At 38.9% G+C, this 22,188-nt stretch overlaps 2 protein-coding genes across 2 annotated transcripts in view; both read right to left on the minus strand.

Annotated features, from left to right (window-relative positions):
* The window catches only part of TUBGCP6 (tubulin gamma complex component 6), a 40,424-nt gene extending 26,420 nt beyond the window's left edge, over window positions 1-14,004 (minus strand). Inside the window, 19 exon segments of the mRNA XM_066182967.1 lie at window positions 787-972; window positions 1,398-1,482; window positions 2,093-2,146; window positions 2,616-2,701; window positions 4,032-4,122; window positions 4,753-5,023; window positions 5,504-5,571; window positions 7,183-7,289; window positions 8,505-8,594; window positions 8,975-9,034; window positions 9,391-9,456; window positions 9,938-10,064; window positions 10,700-10,768; window positions 10,966-11,070; window positions 11,147-11,244; window positions 11,888-11,984; window positions 12,299-12,433; window positions 13,281-13,353; window positions 13,721-14,004. Of these exon segments, the coding sequence (XP_066039064.1) occupies window positions 787-972; window positions 1,398-1,482; window positions 2,093-2,146; window positions 2,616-2,701; window positions 4,032-4,122; window positions 4,753-5,023; window positions 5,504-5,571; window positions 7,183-7,289; window positions 8,505-8,594; window positions 8,975-9,034; window positions 9,391-9,456; window positions 9,938-10,064; window positions 10,700-10,768; window positions 10,966-11,070; window positions 11,147-11,244; window positions 11,888-11,984; window positions 12,299-12,433; window positions 13,281-13,345 (1,860 nt within the window). The 5' untranslated portion in view covers window positions 13,346-13,353; window positions 13,721-14,004.
* A 1,457-nt stretch (window positions 14,005-15,461) lies between these two features.
* On the minus strand, window positions 15,462-18,812 carry LOC136290138 (secreted frizzled-related protein 2-like). The gene is made up of 4 exons (XM_066184553.1): window positions 18,526-18,812; window positions 17,824-17,993; window positions 16,831-16,923; window positions 15,462-15,772 (listed from the first exon to the last, which is right to left on the minus strand). The coding sequence occupies exons 1-4, from the start codon at window positions 18,810-18,812 to the stop codon at window positions 15,462-15,464; spliced, it is 861 nt and encodes a 286-aa protein (XP_066040650.1).
* Between the last annotated feature and the right edge of the window lie 3,376 nt (window positions 18,813-22,188).

Consider the following 22,188-nt stretch of genomic DNA (forward strand, 5'->3'; position numbering starts at 1 on the left):
GGAAACAACCTCCAACTCCTAAACTTAGGCATCCTTAATGTGGTAGCATATGAAAAAAGTCAGCCTAGGAAAAGTCCCCATATTTTTTATATTCTTTCCTGTGCTGTCTACCTGAAAAAAAACCAAAGCTGGGGTACTCTGGCCCTCAAATATGTATTACCGTAAAAAAAAACCAAAGCTGGGGTACTCTGGCCCTCAAATATGTATTACCGTAAAAAAAAAACCAAAGCTGGGGTACTCTGGCCCTCAAATATGTATTATCCTAATTAAGTTCACTTGAAGGATATGTGCCCTTCTGATTTGTGTTCTGCAGGCTGGAAGTCATGTGTGACAAATTACAGCACCAGGGAGAGGAAATTTAGTAGCCTGTTATGAACAGGACAAGGGACTGCTTTCAATCACATTTGATGGAAAGAGGCCAGATGATTTAACATACAGGAAGTGCCTCTGAAAAGAGGAGACAACTGAGCTGTGGATCCCAGATAAAAATGGAAGTTGTGGCAAATTGACAGAACATCTATGGTCCACCGACATAACCATGGGCTTGTGTTCATGCCTTGGTTTCTCCATTGTGCAGGCTGTGATTGCAGCCTGCAGCTCAGTGTGGAGCTGTGCCTTGTCTTGTTCTCAGGACAGAAAGAAACTTGGGCAGTTTGAGCTGTGAACTCAGGGCTACCAAAGGCAGGATAAATACAGCCAGTTTTTGCTACTGTGTGGCTTGAAGCAGTTCATACCAGTGTCTCTGCCAGACACTTTGAAGTACCACGGCTTAGCACCACTTCTTACCTCAATCACAGCAAAAATTCGAGACTCAGCTAATCCTTGTAGTAAAGCAACAAGCAGAGAAATCCCATTTATTCCAAGGCTTCTGTTTGGTCCAACTGCTATTACTGTTAAGTTTGGTTGATAACTATATGCTACAGGGAGAATGAATCCAAGTACAGCAGAAAAGAAATCACTTCCTTCAGCATCCTTTAACAACAACAACAAATTGGTTAGCACAAATATAAAACCTCAAATTCCCAGATATAAAATGAAACAGAAAGGTGACTCTCAAAAAGCGTTTTACTGTCCTAGGAAACAGGATACTGATCTATTTCCCCAGCAATTTTTATATTAAACATGCAGGATTATTCATCTTTTCCTTAGTGTCTCCGCAGCATAACACTGCCTTGCTGAAGATGAACTGCAGTAACTATGAAAGGTTTCCTCAAATCTATGCATTCTAATACACTCTAAAGCTCTGTGAGGGAGCAGTAACCTAGCAAGGGCAAGAAAAGGAAAAATTTTCAAGGGTCCAAAGTGGAGAAATGTAATTTTATAAATTTCTAAATATATTCTGTTATTTCTGGTTTTAATATTTTTCTCCTATGTTGTTTCCAGAAAGTGAATCCTACCTCTTTCCAGTTTAGAGAAATATAGTGTTTGCAGCTGGTCCTTCCAGACTGTTCTTTCTCACAGATGTTTATGATAAGCATTGTTCTGTAAATAAAAATCCCATTTGAGTATTTAACCAATTATTTCCCAAGGGGATAAAAATGGGATATTTTCTTTCCTCATTCTTTAAATACTAATTCATAATGCAGGAGCAAATAACTATTTGCATTAGTACATTCCAAAATGTAAACAATTAAAACTGAAATCCTTTTAATGGTATTTTTAAAAAGACGATTAAAGACTATTGGCAAATTACTTTTAAGAAAAAGGGGAGGTGGAAAAAATACATATATAAGAAGACTTTCAGTAAGGAACTCTGCATCAGCAATATGTGCCTCCTGCAGTTATAGGAGAGACAGGCCCTATTTAATTAATAATTGCCTTATTTGTTATATTGTATTTTCAATAACAATCTAAATTGTAATTCATACTGAATGATTATACTTTAAACCTACAACCATATTCATGAAATAGCATTTAAAGACAATAATTTATCTTTGAAGATATATTTGGGGATGTTTTGTATGATGTCTCAAACTTAATAAATGTCAGCTCATGATTGAATCCTCAATGCAGATTTCATCACACATATAGACACCTGTGAACATTTAGAAAGCCCTTGGTACTGTACCCCGAACGTAAAGGGAAACCTCACCCATCTTCTGTGTCTGGTATCATCTGCATGTCTCCAATAAATACACAAAGCACTCTGCACGAAACAAAAATTTACATACATTTACAAGTAATTTTTTTTTCAGTTAGTGCAATTTGTATACAAGTTTGCGTGTAGATTAGAAGCATTAAAAAGAATATATATTGAATTTGGTCCATTAAACGTAGAAATAAAACTCATTTAGGACAACTCAAGGAAATCCCATTTTTTCCAGCAAATACTGGGGAGGTAAAACAAAAATCAAGGAATTGTCCCCAGGCCAAAGCCAATTGAAATCTGACAAAGCAAGTGTAGGCTATCACAGCCATCATCCTAACAATTTTTTGCCTTTGGAAAGGCAAAAGGTTGTTGCTGGTGTACACACTATTATCTGGATTACATGTTGAAAATGCTACGTGTGTGGGCATGCTATTTGTTTCACAGGCAATTTGCCGTATTTGCCACATTTAGTATTTGATTTTAACATGTTGTCAAATGATTCTAAATTCAAAACATGCAAATTCACCTTTGAAATCCAAACCGAACAGAATGTCTTAGTGCAACAGCAGCAGAAAGAGCAGCTGTGGGTGATGCTGCAATTCCATTACACACCTACAAAATACATTTTTCATTCAGAAGCAATGCTGCAAAAGATCATGTCATTTTTTAAGTGTAAGAGCTGTGTTAATTCATTTTCTACAGAAAGTCTATATTTGATTATTATGCCATAAACTACATTATTATTTCAAAAGTATGGTGCTATACCAGAAGGCAACTGTAAAAATAGCTTTTCCAGGGGAAGGCCATATTTACTGGCTCTCTAGGTAGTCTGCAAACTGTGCAGAACAATACACCCTATGAAAAGGAGGTTGTTCCTGAATATTCTGACTCTAACCTAGGCAAGCTGTTCTTTTCTGGAAAATACAGTTGGTATATTACTCAGTCAACCCTTCGGTTTTCATTTGTGGTGTTTGCTTTGAACTCTACAAAAAAACTAAGCAAAAAGATCCATTTCCCCTCCTCATTCCTCCTCTTTGTCAGCACAAAAAGTTAACTTACATCTGCAACTCGTTAAAAGCTCTACTTCTTTTTACCAGTAACCATTTAAAAAAATCTATTTAGAGGCTCTCCTGGAGCTGTGTGCAGTTTATAATGTCAGAAATTTGTCCTCAAGATCTTCATATGTGACTTCCAAGAGCAAGATACCTTAGAAGATAGAGGCTATTGTGGTAGCTGCTCTTCCTTGCAGGCCTGGTACCTTAAAGAGAGCTTTTCACCCAAAGGAAGAGTGACTTATTATGATGTAATTTTTTTAACTTGTTTTCAGTTTTTCTTCTATGTTCATCCAAGTTTTTATATATAAATGTGAAGATGCACCCTCTAAGCCTTCATTCCTGACCCTGCAAGAATCAAAATACTGAACTAAAATTACTCTGCTCAGAATCAGAGCATACAATAGAGCTGTTGAAAACACCACTAAAGAATATGTGTGCATGCACATGTAAGTCAAAACTTACTGTGTAAACTTTGCACATTGAGACAGGAAAAAGTATTGGCATTTCTTCAGATTGCTTGCAGTTGCTTACTGGTGCTTGATACAGCAACTTCTGCTCCCCCCTTAACTGGAAGACTTAATGCCTGGCTCCCCCTGGCTCTGAGAGCAATGAGAACGTTCTTAGGGACTCATATTTTGTGACTACCTACAGAACGTCTGGACAATGAGTTGCCCAAAGATGATTAGAAAGATGGATTGGGGTTAACAGCTATCCCTAAATAGTTTTCTCATCTTGCATGCTCGCTCTCATAGCTAAACACATTCTAGCTGAGATTACTGGACTTGGGAAATAAATAATAACTAGTATCTGGACAATATAGTAGAAGCAAAAAATCAGAGTAATCCAACTCCACCCCTACCCCCAAGACCAAGGCAATAGATTATTACCTCCTTCTTAAGTATTTTATCTAGGATCACAAATATATTGCCAATAGAAAGCAAAGTTTTGTCCTCTTTCACAAGGTCTGCATAAAAGCCACTGTAAAAGAAATTATATTAAGAAAAACTAGGTTAGAGGCAATGTAGTCTTTGAAGAAGACACTGATAAAGGGCTTTGCACTTAGTATTAATGGGGTACATTTTGAATAGGTGCTCCACATTTATTCTCAGAAACCTGCTCTAGCAAGAAGATGACAACACTGGTGCCTGAGAGTCTTCAGCTCCCTAAACCTGTCTCCATTCTGCACTGGAAGGAAGACAAAAATCTTTGAGGATATTCAGGAAACAAGAGTTCTGTCAAAATTAGATGAAGACAATACAAAACACTGAATTTCTCAAATCAGAGCAGTTTGGTATTTTTTCTAGCTAAAAGTGAGTACAGAGCTTTAAGACACTTTCCTAGCAAAATCTCTTTCTAAATTAATACATTAACATTAGCTGTCCTATCTCTATTGAAATAGTTATAAAGAAAAAGTATTCTGATTATTTCTCTGAAGGATTTCAGGCTATGAGTGCTATACAACACAAATGTCTTTATTTATAAAGGAAGAAATTCTGGATGTAACTGAGTAGACTAAGGCTAAAAAGATGACTGTGGTAGACAGAGCTAGATGACAGTCTGTACAGAGACCTCTCATCCTCTGTGAAAAATAAAGTAAATAGGACCAACCTGACAAGAGCTTTTATTTCAGTTTTGTCCATTTCCTTCACCAGCTGAACATGTTCAGGGAGAAAATTTTCTGAACCTGCAGAGCCAGTTGTTGCTGTTTTGATGGGAGGCACTGGAAATAGAATATTTTTCATGTGCAATTCCAAAAACCTGTCTACTTTGACAGTGTTGTCATTGTTAGTTATCTTAGATTCATGTTCTGTGGAGGGATTTGAATTAGCCTTCTTTAGTAAGTGTGATTTGGTGCTCAAATTTTGTAAAAATGATGTATCTAGAGAAAAAGAAAGAGGGGTTTCACAAGTATTAGTTTCTAAGTAATGTGTTAATATTTGCATATATTTATTCACAAAAATAGAATACAGCTGTATCCATAGTATACATATTTACTCCATGCACTAGCTACAATGTTTCCTGACACAGATGTTATTTTTTTAGTGCTACTACATTTGTTTTAATCTAGTGAAAGGTCATATATTGTAATAAAGTTTATGCCCGTATTTTTGACACAGAAAACAGCATCCACTAAGATATCAAAGTGCTACTTTCTGGCATGATGTTTGCCAGCTTCAGAAAGTTCTTTTCAGACCAGCTGAAGACATGACCTCGAATGAAACCTCATACTGCTTCATCAGTCACTTGAGGAATAACTGCTTGTTCAATTAGTTTAACCCACTGGTATTAATTTTAATAATTTTCAATTTCTGTATAAATCCATTTATCAGTAACATTTCCTTGAATGAAGAGAAACTACCTTCATAAGCCAACCATTTCCAGTAGGCTTTATGGGCTGCTCTCACATTTTGAATAGATTCAACAGCACTAAAAAATAAACCAGATTAACAGTATCAATAATAATGAAAATCATAAGAGAAATCATAACTTAACAAAAAAGCAAAACCAAAAAATCCAACTGAAAATGAACAAACTTTGATCTCTCCCAAGAATGCAAAACAGAACGGGAGTCAGTGGGCACACTGCTTGAAAAGATTTGAGAGTCAAAAAAGAAAAGTGAAGAATACATACAGCATGTACACACATTTATACATTGAGTGAAATCCCAACCCTGCTGCTGGAGGATGCAGACCTGTATGAGTTTAGGAAAAATTTCTCCTGTCTGTCAATGTCTTGCCAAGAAATTTTATCTACACAATGTAAAGATTTAATTAAACTGAAAATCAAAAGCAAGACAATCTGTTCAGGAACTATGTAAATCACATACCCTGCTATTCTTTGTGTTCAAGTCTCCTTTTTATTATCACTGGCATTTGCAGCAGTATGGACAAACGCTCCCACTGCATTAAGCTATCATACAAACATAATTCAGGTGACATTAAATCCAGAAGAAATTCCATGTACTTTCAGATTACTGAAAGGAGTATATATCAGGAGCTGGACTGATACATTGGGTAAGTATGTCATCAACTCTCTGTGACATAGGATGACAGCAATCTGAGATACCACAGCTGGTAGAGAAGAAAAAGAAGACACTGAGGGCTTATGGGATGTGCTAGGAGCAAAATAACCAGTTTTGTCCCATCAGTTTATCAAATGCAACTCTGCCCACAGTCTGTGTATATCCACACTGCTTCCCAGTCTGATCCAAGCTCTGAGTTTTAACTAACACAGCCAATTGGGAGGTGCTGCCACCAAAGTGCATGAGGGGCATTTCTGCTAGAAAAATCACAGTTCAGCTACTGAGCTGGGAGAGAGATGGAGGACAGAACATGGAGATGTGGAGGAGATAGTGCAGAAAGACACTCTTTAGATGTGGGACTGATTCAAGCCCAAGGTTCAGGATGCTTTACTAGGTCAGATTCCACCACTGTACAAACACAGTCTTGGTGTCTCTAAAAAGAAGTTAGACTTGAAATTTAATTATCTTGGTACAGCTCTACATAGTCAAGTGCTTTTGCACCCCAGGCCTCAATGCTCCAAATTCCAGAAACACAAGTATTCAATCAAGACTGGCTCTTCCCAGCATCAGCTCTCACTGATGAGAGAAAGGTTTGCCCCAGCTGTTGCTGTACTACAGAAACTGAAGTGGCTCCGGGGTCTGAAGCACTAATCCTTGCAGTTGCATACATTCCCAAATACTGGCTGTAGTTAACTGGTATTACATTGATTACAGCAGGATTATCTCAGTGAGATCTCATCTGAGTGAGATGGAATTCTACAGGATAACAAGGCCTAAAGATAAAATGGCTTATAGTTTTATGCTATAAGATCTCACAACTTGAAATAATTTCAGAAACGAAAGTATAGAAAATGTACCTTGGATGACTATTTAAAAATGCAAGTTATACAAAGTAGAAAATAATATATGATAAACTATCATATTAAAACCTTACTTCAGCAAAATGTTCAAAGCATGCATGTCTTTAGTCTCTTTAAAAAACGCATTAGTTGTTTTAAAATTCTTAATATGCTTACCTTAGACAAGGTGCCATTTCTCCAGTTATCTGAGGTACAGGATCTCCAAGCAAAGTTTTTACAGTCATGCACACTGATTCACCCAATGATTTCAAGTGGTATCCACCCTAAAAAGTATTTTGTGTCAACTAAGGGACGAGCACTTTTAACATCTCTCTGAATTTCAACACAGAAAATAAACTATCCTTTTGAAATGTATCTGTATTTACGGAAAGAGATTGATACCCCAGTATATCAAAGTCAATGACTTTTCAATATGAAAACAGTAAGTTAGTAGCCACCTGCTGAACTTCACCGGCATCTCATGATTGAACTCACTTTGTCATAGTTCAACTTCAGAAATCAGTCATTACTTTGCCATTAAAACACGTGTTATCCATTCCCATCTTCAACAATCCTTATGGAACATTCTGTAGAAGGCAAATGCTATCATTGTCCTTGAAAATGGCTGTACCAGAGAAATCTCCCACAGCCTGACACTTTTAATATGTGGTTGCCTAATAGTTTGGTAGAATTTGGAGAACAAGGTGGATTTAAGACAGCTAGGTGACATGCAGGCAGCCATCTATCACCTATGGAGCAGTCACACCATCTGTGGTAGGAGTGAATGCTTATTTGCACTTCAGCTAATAGACAAAAGTATCTGTAATAATCTGCTAGAGAGAAGGATGATGGAAGAAAGATCATGCAAAACAAGAGGTCAAGTGAATCAAACAGCTCACTCTTGAAGACCTTGTTGGCAGCAGTAATTCCACACACTTATTTACCTGAAAAGCCACTATTTTTCTAACATGCAGCAGAAATAGGGAGTTGAAGTCCAGACTTCAAAAGGAGAAAACGTTTTATTGTTTAAAAAAAGAATAAGAAAGAGTTCCTAAAGAGCCTGCATACAGTCATTAAATCAAAAAGGGAATTTTCTAAGTGCTGCATTACTAAGTAAGAATATATTTAGGTTAAAGGTTTTAAAGTCTCCTGGCGTAAAATGCACTAGTAAAAACATTGGTAATAGAGCCTATTCACTAAATACATTTAAATGAGTTTGGGACTGCCAAGAGCAGTAGACTAATCACTGTTCACAAGAACTGAACAGATTTGTAGAAGATATGTTTTTTTGAATGATGAGCATATGGCTCCTTTGTTTCAAAACTCTAAAGTGTAAGAGCACTGTCAAATCTTAACCATTCTTGCATTCCTGGTACTCAAAAAAAGATAAAAAAATGAAATTATTTTGTTAAGAAGTTTTGCTTACTAGCTTCTAGTTTGCCCTAAATGGCTCTAATACAAAGACCTTTCCCCTGGGAGTACATTTCAAAAGTCTTTACCTCTAAGATGACACACAGCTTTCCATTAGCTAACTGCATCAGGAAATGGGTAAGGTGGGCAAAGACCTCAGGAGTAGCATTCATCTGACCCTAAACCAAAGAAAAAAATTTAAGAGATGACATCTTGATACAGAAACACTGGTAAGAAACCCAAACAAACAATCTGAAGGACCCAAGTCTGAGATGGAATACCGTAACACTTATCTCTCATTATATCAAACAGAATGCTGAACCCACTGCATTTAAGGAAGGTGAAAAAAAAAATAACACAGTAATTACACATATGGGATAATCTGTCTTTACATGCCTTCTTGTAATGCTTAATGAACTTGGGTCAGCTGGAAGACTTAAGCATTTATTTTTAGCTTGATCAAAGTGAATTTCACTTAGCAATCGCAGGACATTAAAACACCAGGAATATTTTCCTAATAGATTTACGACTGACAACACGAAGACCCCAAGTTACTTACTTCAGGATCACCAATTCCAGAATCGTATCCAGAGGAGACAAGAACCAGTTCAGGATCAAACTGTTATAAAAGAGAGACAGCAGTAGCACATCTTTATGTCCTATTTTCAGTTTTGTATGGGATTTCGACTGTACCACGATCAGCTGTTATTTCAATTAGAATATGAACACACAGAAGGATTCTCCTTGAATACATTACCCTTTTACGCTACTTTCTGCTGGAGAAGCTGCAGATGATTATGTTGAATATTTAAAAGCTAAAATTCCATAAATACTAATCAGTGGATCAAGGCAACGTCATACCAGCAGAATAAATGTATTAATTGTGCTACTGGCAATTACTGCATTTCTGTAAAATATTCAATGGTATCTGTTTAAGAAACACTCAGTAAGTACTCCTTGGCAGTAGAAAATTACCTCAAAAGCCATTGGAAGCAACACATGGAAAAACGCAGCAAGATAATCTGAATTTCCCATCCCAACCTGAAAAATATGAGAAACACTGATCATGTTTTCCAGTTGGAATGACTAATTTTCTAAGGTTCTTTGAGACTTTAGGGAAAGATAGGAAAAGTTAAAGATGAGGGAATCTTATGAAGTACAGTAAAAAGCCCTGTATTTAAGTAACATGCATAAATATCCACCATTTGTAATCTTAATGAGCTTCAGTTCTTGCTAAACAAGGATAGATGTAACTGTCTCCTGAAACACTTTTTGACTTGATGGCTAGGCAAGATATTCAAGTAAAAATGAGTGGGTAAAATTTTCTCTCCTTTTTATTTTTCAAACATTATCACATTTTGAGCCATATTTTTCCAGCAGACATTACCCTGACAGGAAGGATATATACTGTGTAAGACATTTGCAAAGGAAGTGAAGCAGTGCACTTACTCAGAAAGTGTTACATGAAGGATGAGTTAAAAAGCTATTGCACTTGCTTTGTTGTGCTGTATACAATATTTACCTTATTCCAAGGCAAATTTATGTTAAAACCTTTTCCTTTTCCCAGACCCACAGCATCATAATCAGATTCTTTGAGTGATGGCCAGAATTCCTGATGTTCATAGCGATGCCAAGAAAAGTACAAAACACTGAAAACAAAAAAAAATAAAAATACAATTTGACAAAAAGATTGTGGAAATTACTTTATATCCTGAACCTGGTGACTGCATCGCCTGACAGCAGAAAATAAAACTATCCTATCCTTTCCCCTTAGTTCTCTCAAAGGATTTAGACTGTGAAAATTGGTACAGTAGGTTCTATGCTGAAATCAACCTAAAAATTACCATGCTAAAAATGTCTTGTAAGCATGCACTCCATACAGATCAAATACAAGGAATTTCCAGAACAGCACACTTATTTCTAGACCCTACTTGTATCGCTTTTCCTAAAAAAAAATAAAGCTCATGTATTTTATCCAACTACTACTTGAAGACTTTAATTGAGAGATTCATGAACAGAGAACAGATGTACTACCTGAGTACTGGCAAACCAAGGTAATCATATTGTTTATTTTGTCTGTTGTTCTTTAAAATAGAACAGATTTACATTTTATTTTGATTTAGATATTTCCTTCTATTTTATAAAAAATGAAAAACAGAGACTAAAATAGCAAGGTGAATGTTTTGCAAGATTCTAATTTTAGAAGTTGAAGAAATCTTATTGTCTAGAAAGACAAGCAATCTTTAAACAGCTTATATTAAAGAAGAAAAAAAATCCTTCAAACCTTGGATCTTCTTCAAATATATATTGAGTTCCTTGCCCGTGGTGCACATCCCAGTCAACAATTAGGATTCTATACAGACCAGTAAAAGAAAACATTCAGAGGAAGAGCCACAGCATCTTAATCAACAGAAGGTATAAATGAAAAATGTTTTTCTGAACCAAATGGAACATGACACCCAGAAAGCTCTAGACATTAATCTAAACTAATACAATGTCAAACTGTTGTTTACATATGAAAAGCTTCTCAAGAGTCAACCATGCACTTACCTCTGCAGACCATACTTCAGTTTTGCATATTCTGCTGCAATAGCAACGTTGTTGAACAAACAGAACCCATTAGCTGCATTTCTCTGGCTGTGGTGACCTGGAGGTCTGAACCAAAATTTTATAAATTATTCACAACTAAAGAAATTTTGCTAGGTGAAAACTTCCTCACGAATTTTCTTACCTGACTAATGCCATTCCATTGTGCACTCTTCCTGACATCACAGCATCCACCAGCTGCAAAGTTGCTCCTACTGCTAGTCTGGCACAGCGGTAAGTGCTCTGAGAAAGAGAAACTCATCAGCTTAAACAAGGCACACATGACATGCTTTAGCATCCCAACAGCAAACTGCCTTGACATAATTCTACTCCCCTGAAGCTATATGAAGAGAGCTGAAACAGAACTTTATAACACAGGTTCCTTTCCCTCATGGTTACCAGTGATCACCATAATCTTTATGAGCATGTTCTTTGTGGAGCAGTTAAAAATGTGAGAGGGATGTATTGAGTGGAATAACCTGATATCTTTGAAAATAAGGAATGAAACCCTACAGAAACATAACACAGAAGACTTAATCTCCGTTTCATGGTACAACATTTAAGAGCAGCTGTTACCAAAATGGGATTTGCAGGTCACTAAGGGTCTACAGTGCCATTATGTGACAAAAATAGAGCTAAAATTTGAGCAGTGCATTATACCGGTGTGATCCAATTACAAAACAGATGACAGGACACTCGAGCAATTTAAATTACAGCATTATACTAAACTAGAAACAGATATTGATAATATCATAAATAAATGTGAGACTACATCAGTAGCAAAAAAATGTATTTTTAATCTTCCCCTTCTTAGAAAAATGCCACTCAGTTGCAGTAACACAAATAGCTGTTACTCCCAATAGAGGAAGCAGTTTAACTTACACACCGGATGAAAGAAAAAAGCATCATAATTTTCAGAGACCCTTTTCAGATCCTCCTCATTCATTGTCTGAGTGCTTTTTGCCACTTCCAAGTGCTCTAAACTGCAGGGGAAAAAGAGATTAACACAACACTTAAGTAAGCAACTATAATTTTTTTTAGAAGTTTACTTGTATTCCTATGTATAAATCAGCATCCATTGCTAACAACCCCACAGAGTGAGAATGTAAGTTTAGTGGGATAGCAGATTCATAATTCAGCATCTATGCCATACTCAACATTATGACACATTTTCCACTGACATTAATAGAAGCCATTGAATTTTGGAACACTCTTTTCAAATGGATCAAAATATAATCTGGAGATATGAGATCTGCTGTTTCATTGAATTAATCTGGATGAAAGTTAAGTTTCAGACCTGTGAACCAACAGGATCTCCTCCTCACTTCCTTCTCTGGCAGGCACATGGACACATCTTTCCACAAGACGGTAACTTCTAAGCTGCTCATAGGAGGATGAAAGTCTTTTTGGCACTTCAATATCACAAATGGGACTAAAATTAAGCAATAATTATATTACTATAATACTATACCAGCACAGGTAACTAATACACTTAACAAAGCCTAGCTTTTAACTCCCCATTTTAAGAAAATTCATTACCCTAAAAGAGAAATACATGAGAGTAAAAATGAAGAAATAAAAATCTTTAAGCATTTTCTGTTTTGGAACTGAGTCAGAACTTGATTCTAAAAAATGTAAGCAAAAACAAATCTTAAAAAAATCCAAACCAACAATACAATAGCATCATTTTTTGTTTTCTCTCTCACTTAAGAGGAAAAGTTGCAATGCTTAACTACAGACAAAGGAATGCTGCAATTAAAAGCTGTAGGTTACAATGAAGGTAAACAGAGGAAAAGCAGGTTTGGGAGAGAAGACATCAATGGATTGTTACTCTGAGCACTGCAAAGGAACTCCTCTAATTTATGCAAATTTAAGCAGTACACCAATTTCTGACAGAATGTAACTGACATATTTCAGCTGAGTGAGTGTATCTACATACTTTTTCGGGGTCAACGATACTTTAGCTTTATAAACGATTTAATTAGCTTAAAACACATTATTTAGGGGAATACTCAGATGCCTCATCCTCTTGTTAAGGCCTCCCAGACTCGATGCCTGCAGCTTCTCAAATCCAGTTTCAGATAATCATTACAGTACCGAGATACAAACTGTGACTATTGTATTTTTTCCTCCTAAAGAAAAGACTTTCTATTTACTCGGAAATCACAGGAAGTATCACCAGATACTTCCTATTAGATTTACCAAAAATGCATTTATTTGGTACTGCTCTCACGAGTCTTAATAAAGATCTATACATGAAAACAACAGCAGTGACTTACTCACTCCAAAGAAGTTTGTGAGTGGTCATCTCCTCATCATAAACCAGCGCTGTTCCTGAAGCCATTGCTACAACTGAACAGAACAGAAACCCCAAGACACGTATTTCACATCAGAAATAAACTTAAACCAGTTACTATTACACTAGATAGCGAGAATATAAATACAGAGCACACCTGCTTGCACGAAGTTTTGTACTTTAGACTTTGTACTTATAGAACGAAATCAAAGAAAAACATTAAGGACTCAAGATTCTGACAAAACTGCCCCCACCGAAACTGGGTGCGGGCAGGCAGGATTGGCAATGGCGGAGTGCTGGAGAGCCGGGCGCCGGCATTTCTGGCGCGGGCGTACGCCCAGCTCCCCGAAGCCCGGCGGGCCGTAGGAGCAGCCGAGGCTGCGAGCACAGCCCGCCGCCTCCCTCCATCGCACGCAGACTTACCCGGGCGGCGAGGCCACACACCGGCGGGGGACAGCCTCAGCTACAAAGCCACAAAGTAGGAACAACAGGATTTCATACACACGCGCAGCACAGTTACAGGGATCTGTTTGGTTTAGAACTTTATCTGTGCTTCAAAAACCCCAGAGAGACGCTGCAGAGAGATAAAGAAGCTGACAGGCAGACAGCCGATGCCAGCGCGCTGCCGGCCGCGGGGCCGCGTACCCTGGCCCCGGGCGCGCTGCGCTCCGCTGCGCTGCGCTGCGCTGCGCTCCGCTCCGCTCCGCCGGCCGCCTCCTGGGCAGCCCCTCCCCGAGCCACCGCGGCCCCGCTCACGCCCGACGCCTTCCGAGGGCAGGGAGCGGGGGGCGGCGCGTCCCGGCCCCGGGTGTGGGCGTGCCGAGCGCAACCCCCGCCCCGGCGCGCCGGGAGCGCGCCTCGGTCCGCGGCCGGAGCTCCGCCCGCCGCGCTGTGCCGCTGCCGCGGAGCCGGCCGGGGCGGCCGTGGGGATCGGCGCTGACTCGGGAGTCCCACCGCTGGAAGGGTTTTAGCGTGGAACTGAGCCAAGAGCGAAACAACCCACAGCCCCGGGCTGTGCGGTATCCTCTGACATAATGAAAATTAAAGTAAGAACCTGGAGTGAAGGGACGACCCCTCCATTTCCGCAGAGTGACGTGGCTCGGGCGCTGATGCCTCTCCTGACGGGCCGGGGCAGCCGGCACGTGTGTGAACGCAGCTTCTTCCATTACTGACCGCTCTTTCCCTCGGTTTCTACTAGTTTCCCAGTTCATGGTAGAAAGTGATGGAACTGATGTCATCACATTCAGTAATCATACAAACCCGTGCTTTTGGAGAATGTATCCAGATCATTACAAGTGCGAATTTTAGAAATCTACTGCCCATAAATGTTGCACGTATTTGTTTCCAGAAAATGTAATAGACGCTAGATTGAAATAGTTTTTAATTTATGTATTGCCACCTGTGACTGCGTTTATTATACACATTTATAAAACTCAAGTTCTGTCCGTCTTCATGTTGTCTTTAATGTCAGTGTATGGCAGTGACCATGAAGATGCAAATCATGTGCTTACTGTATTTTATTTTATTTTTTTAATATTTTGACTCCATTAGTTCCCTGCAGACCATTTGGAGAACGGCTTAATTTTATAAATTAACTTCAGTAATGTGTCTGAAAATGAAAAGGGACTTTTCAGTGGCAGGGACCTGATTTATGACACCCAGTAGTCAAATCTTCTTGCGACTGGGGCAAACCATCCCGTGTTTAGTTACTTATTCCTCTCTTTATTCCGCTCTGGTTCCGTCAAAAGCGACCAGCAGAGGGCTGCCTCCTTTCAAAATACTCCAACGGGAGAAAATGAGGTGGATTCATGAAGCATTAGGCAAGGGAAAGTTTAGGTAGCTGGAGAGAGTGGGTGGCGTAGATAATTACATTTAAAGTCAGCTGGATTTGAAACTGGTTTATGCTGGTTTTTGCACATATTACAATTTTTCAAAATCATGACTCAAAGAAATATTTATCCATAGCTGTCCGAGTTGAAACAGGACGAGGGTATCTGTAACACTACCAAAAGGAAGCCTGATAACACTGGGGTTTGAGTTCAACTTACAACGCAATTTAAAAGGAAATTAAAGCTTTATATTCAACTTATAATACATTCCTATTTACAAGATAGGTTTGGCATGAGAGGTATAATCATCTTTTTACAAACAATATGATAAATATTTACAAGCATTTATGGTATCTCCACTTCTGAGTAGCCAAAGTCAGCTGGGAGTCCTTCCTCTGCCAGCGATAAACCTGTTTCACTAAAATGATGCCCTCTTCAATATTCCCCACAAGGAGATATACCATGGCACGGTGGGTTGGAGCCATCCTCTCTATACATTTTTCATTAATTAGCAGCCACTGTTGTATCATACTCTGAGTTTCATAGGGCAAGAGTGAGCCCTGGGTAATGAATTCCACCTGGCATTCAATGTTATACTGTTGATCCTCGAATGCTGTTCTCTTCTTGGACAGCTTTACTTTCACAGCTAAGGAAAAAGGAAAAGGAAATGCAAGTCAGACCATTTCTCCAATGTAGTAAGAGACAGTACCAGTGAAAACAGCGTAAGTCCTTAAAAATACGATCATAATTTATGCTGAGAGAGTATGGTGAGGCCTGTGCCAGCAGAAGTGTAAAACATTTTTGAAAAATAAATTTTATGTAGTAAAGGGTTTTTTCCCATTGAATTAGGTGACTTGGAAAAAATATTTTCACAAGTGTCAGTAATTTATTTTTACCATCACCATGTTATATCAGACTTTGGGTGATTACATATCGTAAGCTGTTGGTCTTGTTCTTGTATCACAAAACTGCCCAGCAATTGCCCAAGCAATTTTCCTGAAACTCACCTTGTCTATGTGTGGAATCCCTAGGCAAAAATAGTTTGCTGATACCACCCTTTTAAATATTCCCTTTTCGTTATAGGTATCTACCTACTCCACTTGACTCCATCAGTACTTTTTGGCGTGACATTTGTCTGTATTTCTAGATCTTATGCTAGCCAAAGTCGCTGAAAATCTTTGCACTGCCATCAAAGGGCTTTCCAGGAAGTCTCTAGGGCAAACTCCACTCCTTACTCCAACAAGACAACAGGAGGTAAGAAATCCTTTTACTGATAGGATTTTCTGAGTCTCCTTCTCAGTAAGTTAGGTATCACAAAAAACTCGTTCACAAAAGGAGCAAAGATACATCATATACTGGTAAAACATCAAAGCTTTACTTTCAATTTAAACGCTAATAAAAGGCAAACTTGCTTATTTGGCTGCTTTTGACTGAAATATTTTCCATAAAGCATGTTGTAGCTAACTGGACCAGAGGAGCTATTTGGTTGGAAACCAGATCATTAATAAATCTTTCATGCACAATAAATCCTCCTTATATTTAGATTAGAAAGAACCTATTCTGAAAACCAACCTAAAGCTAAGTTAGCAGCTGAACTCTTAATCCTTTGAAATCCCTGCAGAAACTGTCACTAATTGTAATCCTACTTTTAAAGCATTTAGAAGAAGAGTCTCTTTAACACCAGGTACATTAGCAAGGACTTACCAAAGTTACTATCACAGAAAACTTCAAGAACTCTTTTGTGTGTAAAGAATTCCTCCACTGCTGGGCAGGTCTGGCAGGTAGGCTTTGGTACAACTGATAAGAAATTACAAATTCTCATTGTTATCTTTTAGAATAATTTGTTTTAATTTTCTGCTGTCAAAGCTGAGAACCCACTGTTTAACCACAGGGGTGACAGACAAAATACACATCAAATACAGGGCCAGTGATAACAGGTAAAAAGTCAACACACTTCTCTGAAAATAAGGCTAGAGATGAAAAGGAGTTTCATTTTCCATGCACATTCAGCCCTTGTTCAGACGGACAAGATCAACTATCAGCAACAAATAAAGTAACAAATACAGTATAATTTTTAACACAACTACAGTGTGTGGTAAGGGTTAGGTGGCTGATTCTGTCAGTCACCCTGGGTTCAGCTGCACTAAGCCTGTGAATATATATGAATTTGGGTGTGCTAGCAGCAACTTAATCTTACTCTTTTCCATAGAGTTAGTAAGTGTGAGTGCATTTGAAGATTTGAACATTAATGCCAAGATAGCTCATGTTTCTTTAAGGAAAATTAGATAAAATCATCTCAATTTTCCTGAGCTGATCTGAGAACCAACTAGTCGTATACATAAAAGCATCTGTGATAAGGGCCATTGATAAGTCTATTAAAGGACTTCAAAACAATTCAAACATGGTGTGCCGCTGTGTGTATGACGCTGCCCACAGCTGTGCAGGGTGATGATTGCCTTCCTCCACTATCACAGCATAGCCTGCTGCACTGCTGACTTGGAGCACTGGAGGTCTGCTGCGGCCTGCACTGCCAGCACTGGCACTCTGCCACCCATCTGCATGGACACGTGAAGCAGTAGTGATAGACTTGACCGATTTACAAAATCACAGAATGCCTGCGGACAGTGTCCCTTCTATCTCCTTGATTCCCAGGAACACAGGGTATGGCCACCCTCCCCTCCACCATCTTGGAGCTACCTTTATGCAAGTATTTATAGTCCTTAGTGAGAGGTGCCAGGCACGTGTCCTCATCTCCAGGGAATCGGTCGCAGTCCAGGCTGGCAGGCCAGGGGTGGCCATGGCAGAGGAGCACGGGGGCGCAGCTGTCACGGACAGCAACACACATACTCCTACAAGGATGGATGAACCTGTTGTTGGACGAAATACCAGGCTGAGTCAGTTAGCTCAGTGATAACAGAAACTATCGCAACATTGATTCCTGTGCAAAGTACATAATCTGTGCTGACATTTAACATCCTTCAATAATAATATAATTCCAGAAGCAGCAGCTATGCAAATTATGCAAGCGGTCTGTGTATGGACTGAGCTTGCAATATTTAGTTAGGATTTAAAAAATGCGTTTATGGCAACCTGAGAAAAGCTTCAGTATGAGCCTGATTCTATTCACTATAGGTGCTTCAACCCTAAATGAATAAGAATAAAGTTCAGCTGTAACAAAATAAAACATGTCCTTTGACAACACCATTCATGTTCCCAAGGCAAACTAAAGTTGAAGTGAAACAAGTTTTCAGTACCCTTTTTTCTGATGAATACAAAAAGCTAACAGAATTACTTCAGAAAAAGTGGAGATCACCTTTAGATTATGATAAACATGCATTTGATTTCATTCCTGTTCTGGCAAATAAAGGCTGGAGTTGTGTACAGTGCTGTGATACTTACGTATCTAAACAGATGGGCGCAAACAGGGAGCACAGGAACGTCCTCACATGAGGGTGACAGTCTGTGTGTGCAAGGTGCTGCCAGGTGGTGGATTTTTGGATAACCTCTGCCATGCTTGTGTGTCCCATCAGGTTGGGAAGTCTCATTTCAGAATATCCAATCTTGTGGCACATGCCCATCTCCTTGGGTATCACTACGCATTTCGTTGATAATCCAATGTCCAAGGCTGTTGCCACTCTTAGTAAACCACTCACAGCAAAAACAAGTATTTTTGCAATCAATAACATCTTCCAGTGGCTCCTGGGCTGCCGAACAGGGAGCTGTCAAACCACTCAAGTGCAGAGGCATGCTGAAAACCTTGTGGCTTATATATCCCAAGAGCTTAATGAACTGTTGGTTATCAACTGCTTATCAAATCACTTGAGACAAGACCAGGTCTTATTGCCTAATCAAGGGATTGTTGTGACAGCCAGGGAGGTGGAGAAAAAGTATAGATGTATGTTCCCCAAGAACACTGATTTGGAATAAGCCTTTGGCATGTCCATGGTGTCAGCGGCTGCAGCATGCTATGTGGCATATTAAATTTTGACACCTGGAAGGTTCACTATGTGCTTTCAAAAGCAAATTAAGAGATCCCCCAGAAACGGGGTTGGGCAGACATGCTGTCTCCTGGGGCTTCTGTGTCTCCTTTGTTTTCAGACACTGCTGACATGACAGAAAAAAACAGCCCAGATTGACTTATCAAGTGAAAATGTTTTGCTTGTGCTAATGGCCCATGTATCTTTCACTGCTTTACAATGTAGAAGAGGCACTTTCTTTTGTCAAGCACTATAAAACATCTGCTATTAACCAAGTATTTTGACTAGAAATTTGGATTCCTATTGTGGGAAATGCTAAAGGCCCCAACTTCTATCAACTTTAATAGACACCTGAAAATACAGAATGGAATTTGTAGCACTGTTGTGACTATCAGTGTTTGCTCAGGAAAGAAACAGTTACACATTTTTATTATTTTGAATGAAGCAGTCTGCATTTAAAAATGCTCAAATAATGCAGCATTTAAACTATTTATTAATGAATTATAATTACATGAAAGTGTATGAAAGCAAATGATACCAGATGTGCACTTTTTCTGTTCATAGCACAAAAAGATGGTGTTATCACTGTTAGTACAGCTCTTCACTATAGAGAAGCTGGGAACCAATTAAGATGAAAGAGAATCTGATGAATGCATAGCTTACCTATTATGAATAGAAAAGTCAGATTATGAGTTTTAAAAGCTGAAGATCTAAAGAAAGCATTTTGTGGAGATTTTTTCATTTGATGATTTTTTTTTTCCCAGTTAGTTATGGGTGTTTATTTTTATTTCCACATCTGGTTACATGATTTATTAGCAGAAATGTTTAGCTATTAATAATTTGTAGGTGGATTTACTGTAAAATATCTCTCTTGGATATTAGGCTAAAATAAGTATGTTCATAATAGTGTGTCATCTAGTATTATTGATGCTTGATTGAAATACATTCTTTCAGAAACTATAGCTTTTTGTGCTTATACTGAGATGTAGCACACTTAGACAATGCATCACATATAATTTACAGGTTTATACTTAAAGGTTAGGTTACTAATCCTAGTATCTTTGAAACCTACTGATTCCTCCTTAGCTGCCTTTTTTACTCTAAGCTACTAGTAAAATCAAAGTGTCTGTTTAAATAAGTAGGAAAAAATGACAGCATGCAAGGTCCCAGGAACTAAAAATGTATTTAAAACAACTGTCAGTTTTTCTTCTCATGCATTGTTGCCAGAATGGTGGGTTTTTTCCCCAGAAAATGTGGTTTCTCTGTATTTGTTATCTCACCTCAAAGCAGAGGAACTGAATCCCTAACCAGGCTGACTTAGGCCTGATGATAGTTTCCCTTTGACAGGTGCTCCATGTATTTCTTAAGAAGTTAGAGCCTTCAGTAAAAGTCCCGTCCTTGCTAAATCTATGCAAGTATGTCTGCAGGCTGCACTTTCCCACACCTGCTCTTGCTACCATTTTGCAGTGAGACGACTTCACGAAGCTGCTTAACCCAAGCAGAGGCAGGCCCAGGCCAAGCTAACTGCACAGCCCTTTGTCTTGTAATTCTATGAACTTCATCAGATTCCTCTCTTCCTATTCTTTTGTAATACTTCTCTCATCTGACTGCTATCTGAAAGTAGGTGGCAAGATCTCTGGTGAACAAAACCTTTCTATTGCATGTGGAGTATGGTAGTACATGCAGATTTCCAAATGGTGTAAAACATAGAGTAAGAAAGAGTATTTGGTCTCTCAACTATTTAGATGTTTTTCTCTGTGTTTTTCCTCAGTGACTGTCTCACAACCTACAAGGAAACCTGATTCATCTTAAAACCTGACTCAGCGTTGTTTCTCCAGCTGATGTGGGGTTGCTGAGTCTCCAGCTGTGCCCTTGGTGCTGCTCTGCAGGAGGAGGGCTGTTGTGCCCCTTCCCGCTGCCTAAAACCTGCCCATGCCAGGCCTGTGCTGGGCTGAGCTCTGGCTGGACCCAAGATCTTGTGTGCTGGCTTGTGAGCCAGTGGGGCTGATCTGAGAGGTCCCTGAATCATGACTGATGGACAGAACAGAAGCAAGCACAAGGAGAGCGTGTGAGACAAAGAGCATCTAATAAGAGCTAATACCTCTCCTGGCAAACTTGGTCTCCATAGGAACTGTTTTAGAAATAAATGTGTACCTCTGAGACAGTTTCCTGCCAGGCTTCCCAGGGAGCAGGTCATTTATGAGCCACCATGGACCTGTGCTTTAAAGTTTCTTTTAGTCTCTTAGAGGCATCCAACTATCTTTTGATGCTTTGCTTTTGAAAAGCTGACTTTTGGTAGACTCAAGAATTGTCCCCAGTTTCAAGAGAAAAATGTGCCTAAATGCCTTTGCTGGCACCCATGACTGTACTGGGTCCAAGGGTGGTTCTAAAGCGAGATCATTATCCATAATTCAGTAATTTTTGATAGCCATCTTCTGTCAGGAAAGAGAATCATTTATGGGAGCTTTTGATTCTCTTCTGGAAGTGACTTGGTTCAAGTGGGTCAAATTCCTTACCCTGTACTATTTTCAGTGTCATAATTTATTAAGGAATTCACCAATTTGACATCCTTTTCACTACACTCCCAGATCACTTTTAAGTAAGGGACAGTGCTTCTGTTCAGGCGCAATTATTTTGATGTCCTTCATGAGCAGATGTTACTTTTGAACTTGGTTTGACAGCAAGCCTTTATAATTTTAAATTTTAGCAGGAGTCTTGCAGAACAGTTATTAAAAGTGAGCATGCAGAGTAGATTGCCATTGGTTGGAGAGTGCTACAGGTCAGCAGATGTTGGCAGAAGCATAACCTGTGGCACCCATGTTGCTGTGCCATAGATTCTCTCTTTTTTTTGCCAACACTCAGCTGCTCATTTCATGCTGGGCAAAAAACATCAAGCAAATATACACACAGATAGATTTTGTGAACACAGTAAACTGTTTTACTTTTGCCACACTAGCTAAACATTCAGATGGCTCAAAAACTGGTGGCTCAGTATTTCTGTTTGTAGTGATATATGTCTGTAGAGGGTGCTTGAACAAAGACTGACTAAAGTGAAAAAAAAAAAAAGATTAGTTTAACAAACTAT

Source organism: Chamaea fasciata, unplaced genomic scaffold (assembly GCF_029207755.1).
Source record: "Chamaea fasciata isolate MVZ Bird 193981 ecotype frontalis unplaced genomic scaffold, bChaFas1.0.hap1 SCAF_5, whole genome shotgun sequence".
Taxonomy (NCBI): domain Eukaryota; kingdom Metazoa; phylum Chordata; class Aves; order Passeriformes; family Sylviidae; genus Chamaea; species Chamaea fasciata.

Excerpts from the sequence above, each read along its gene's own strand:
- LOC136290138 (XM_066184553.1), bottom strand. The coding sequence starts at position 18,812 with ATGTTATTGATTGCAAAAATACTTGTTTTTGCTGTGAGTGGTTTACTA. Across the intron at positions 17,994-18,525 it reads GCGCCCATCTGTTTAGATAC|GTTCATCCATCCTTGTAGGA; the intron begins GTAAGTATCACA and ends GTCCAACAACAG. Across the intron at positions 16,924-17,823 it reads CTATAAATACTTGCATAAAG|TTGTACCAAAGCCTACCTGC; the intron begins GTAGCTCCAAGA and ends ATTTCTTATCAG.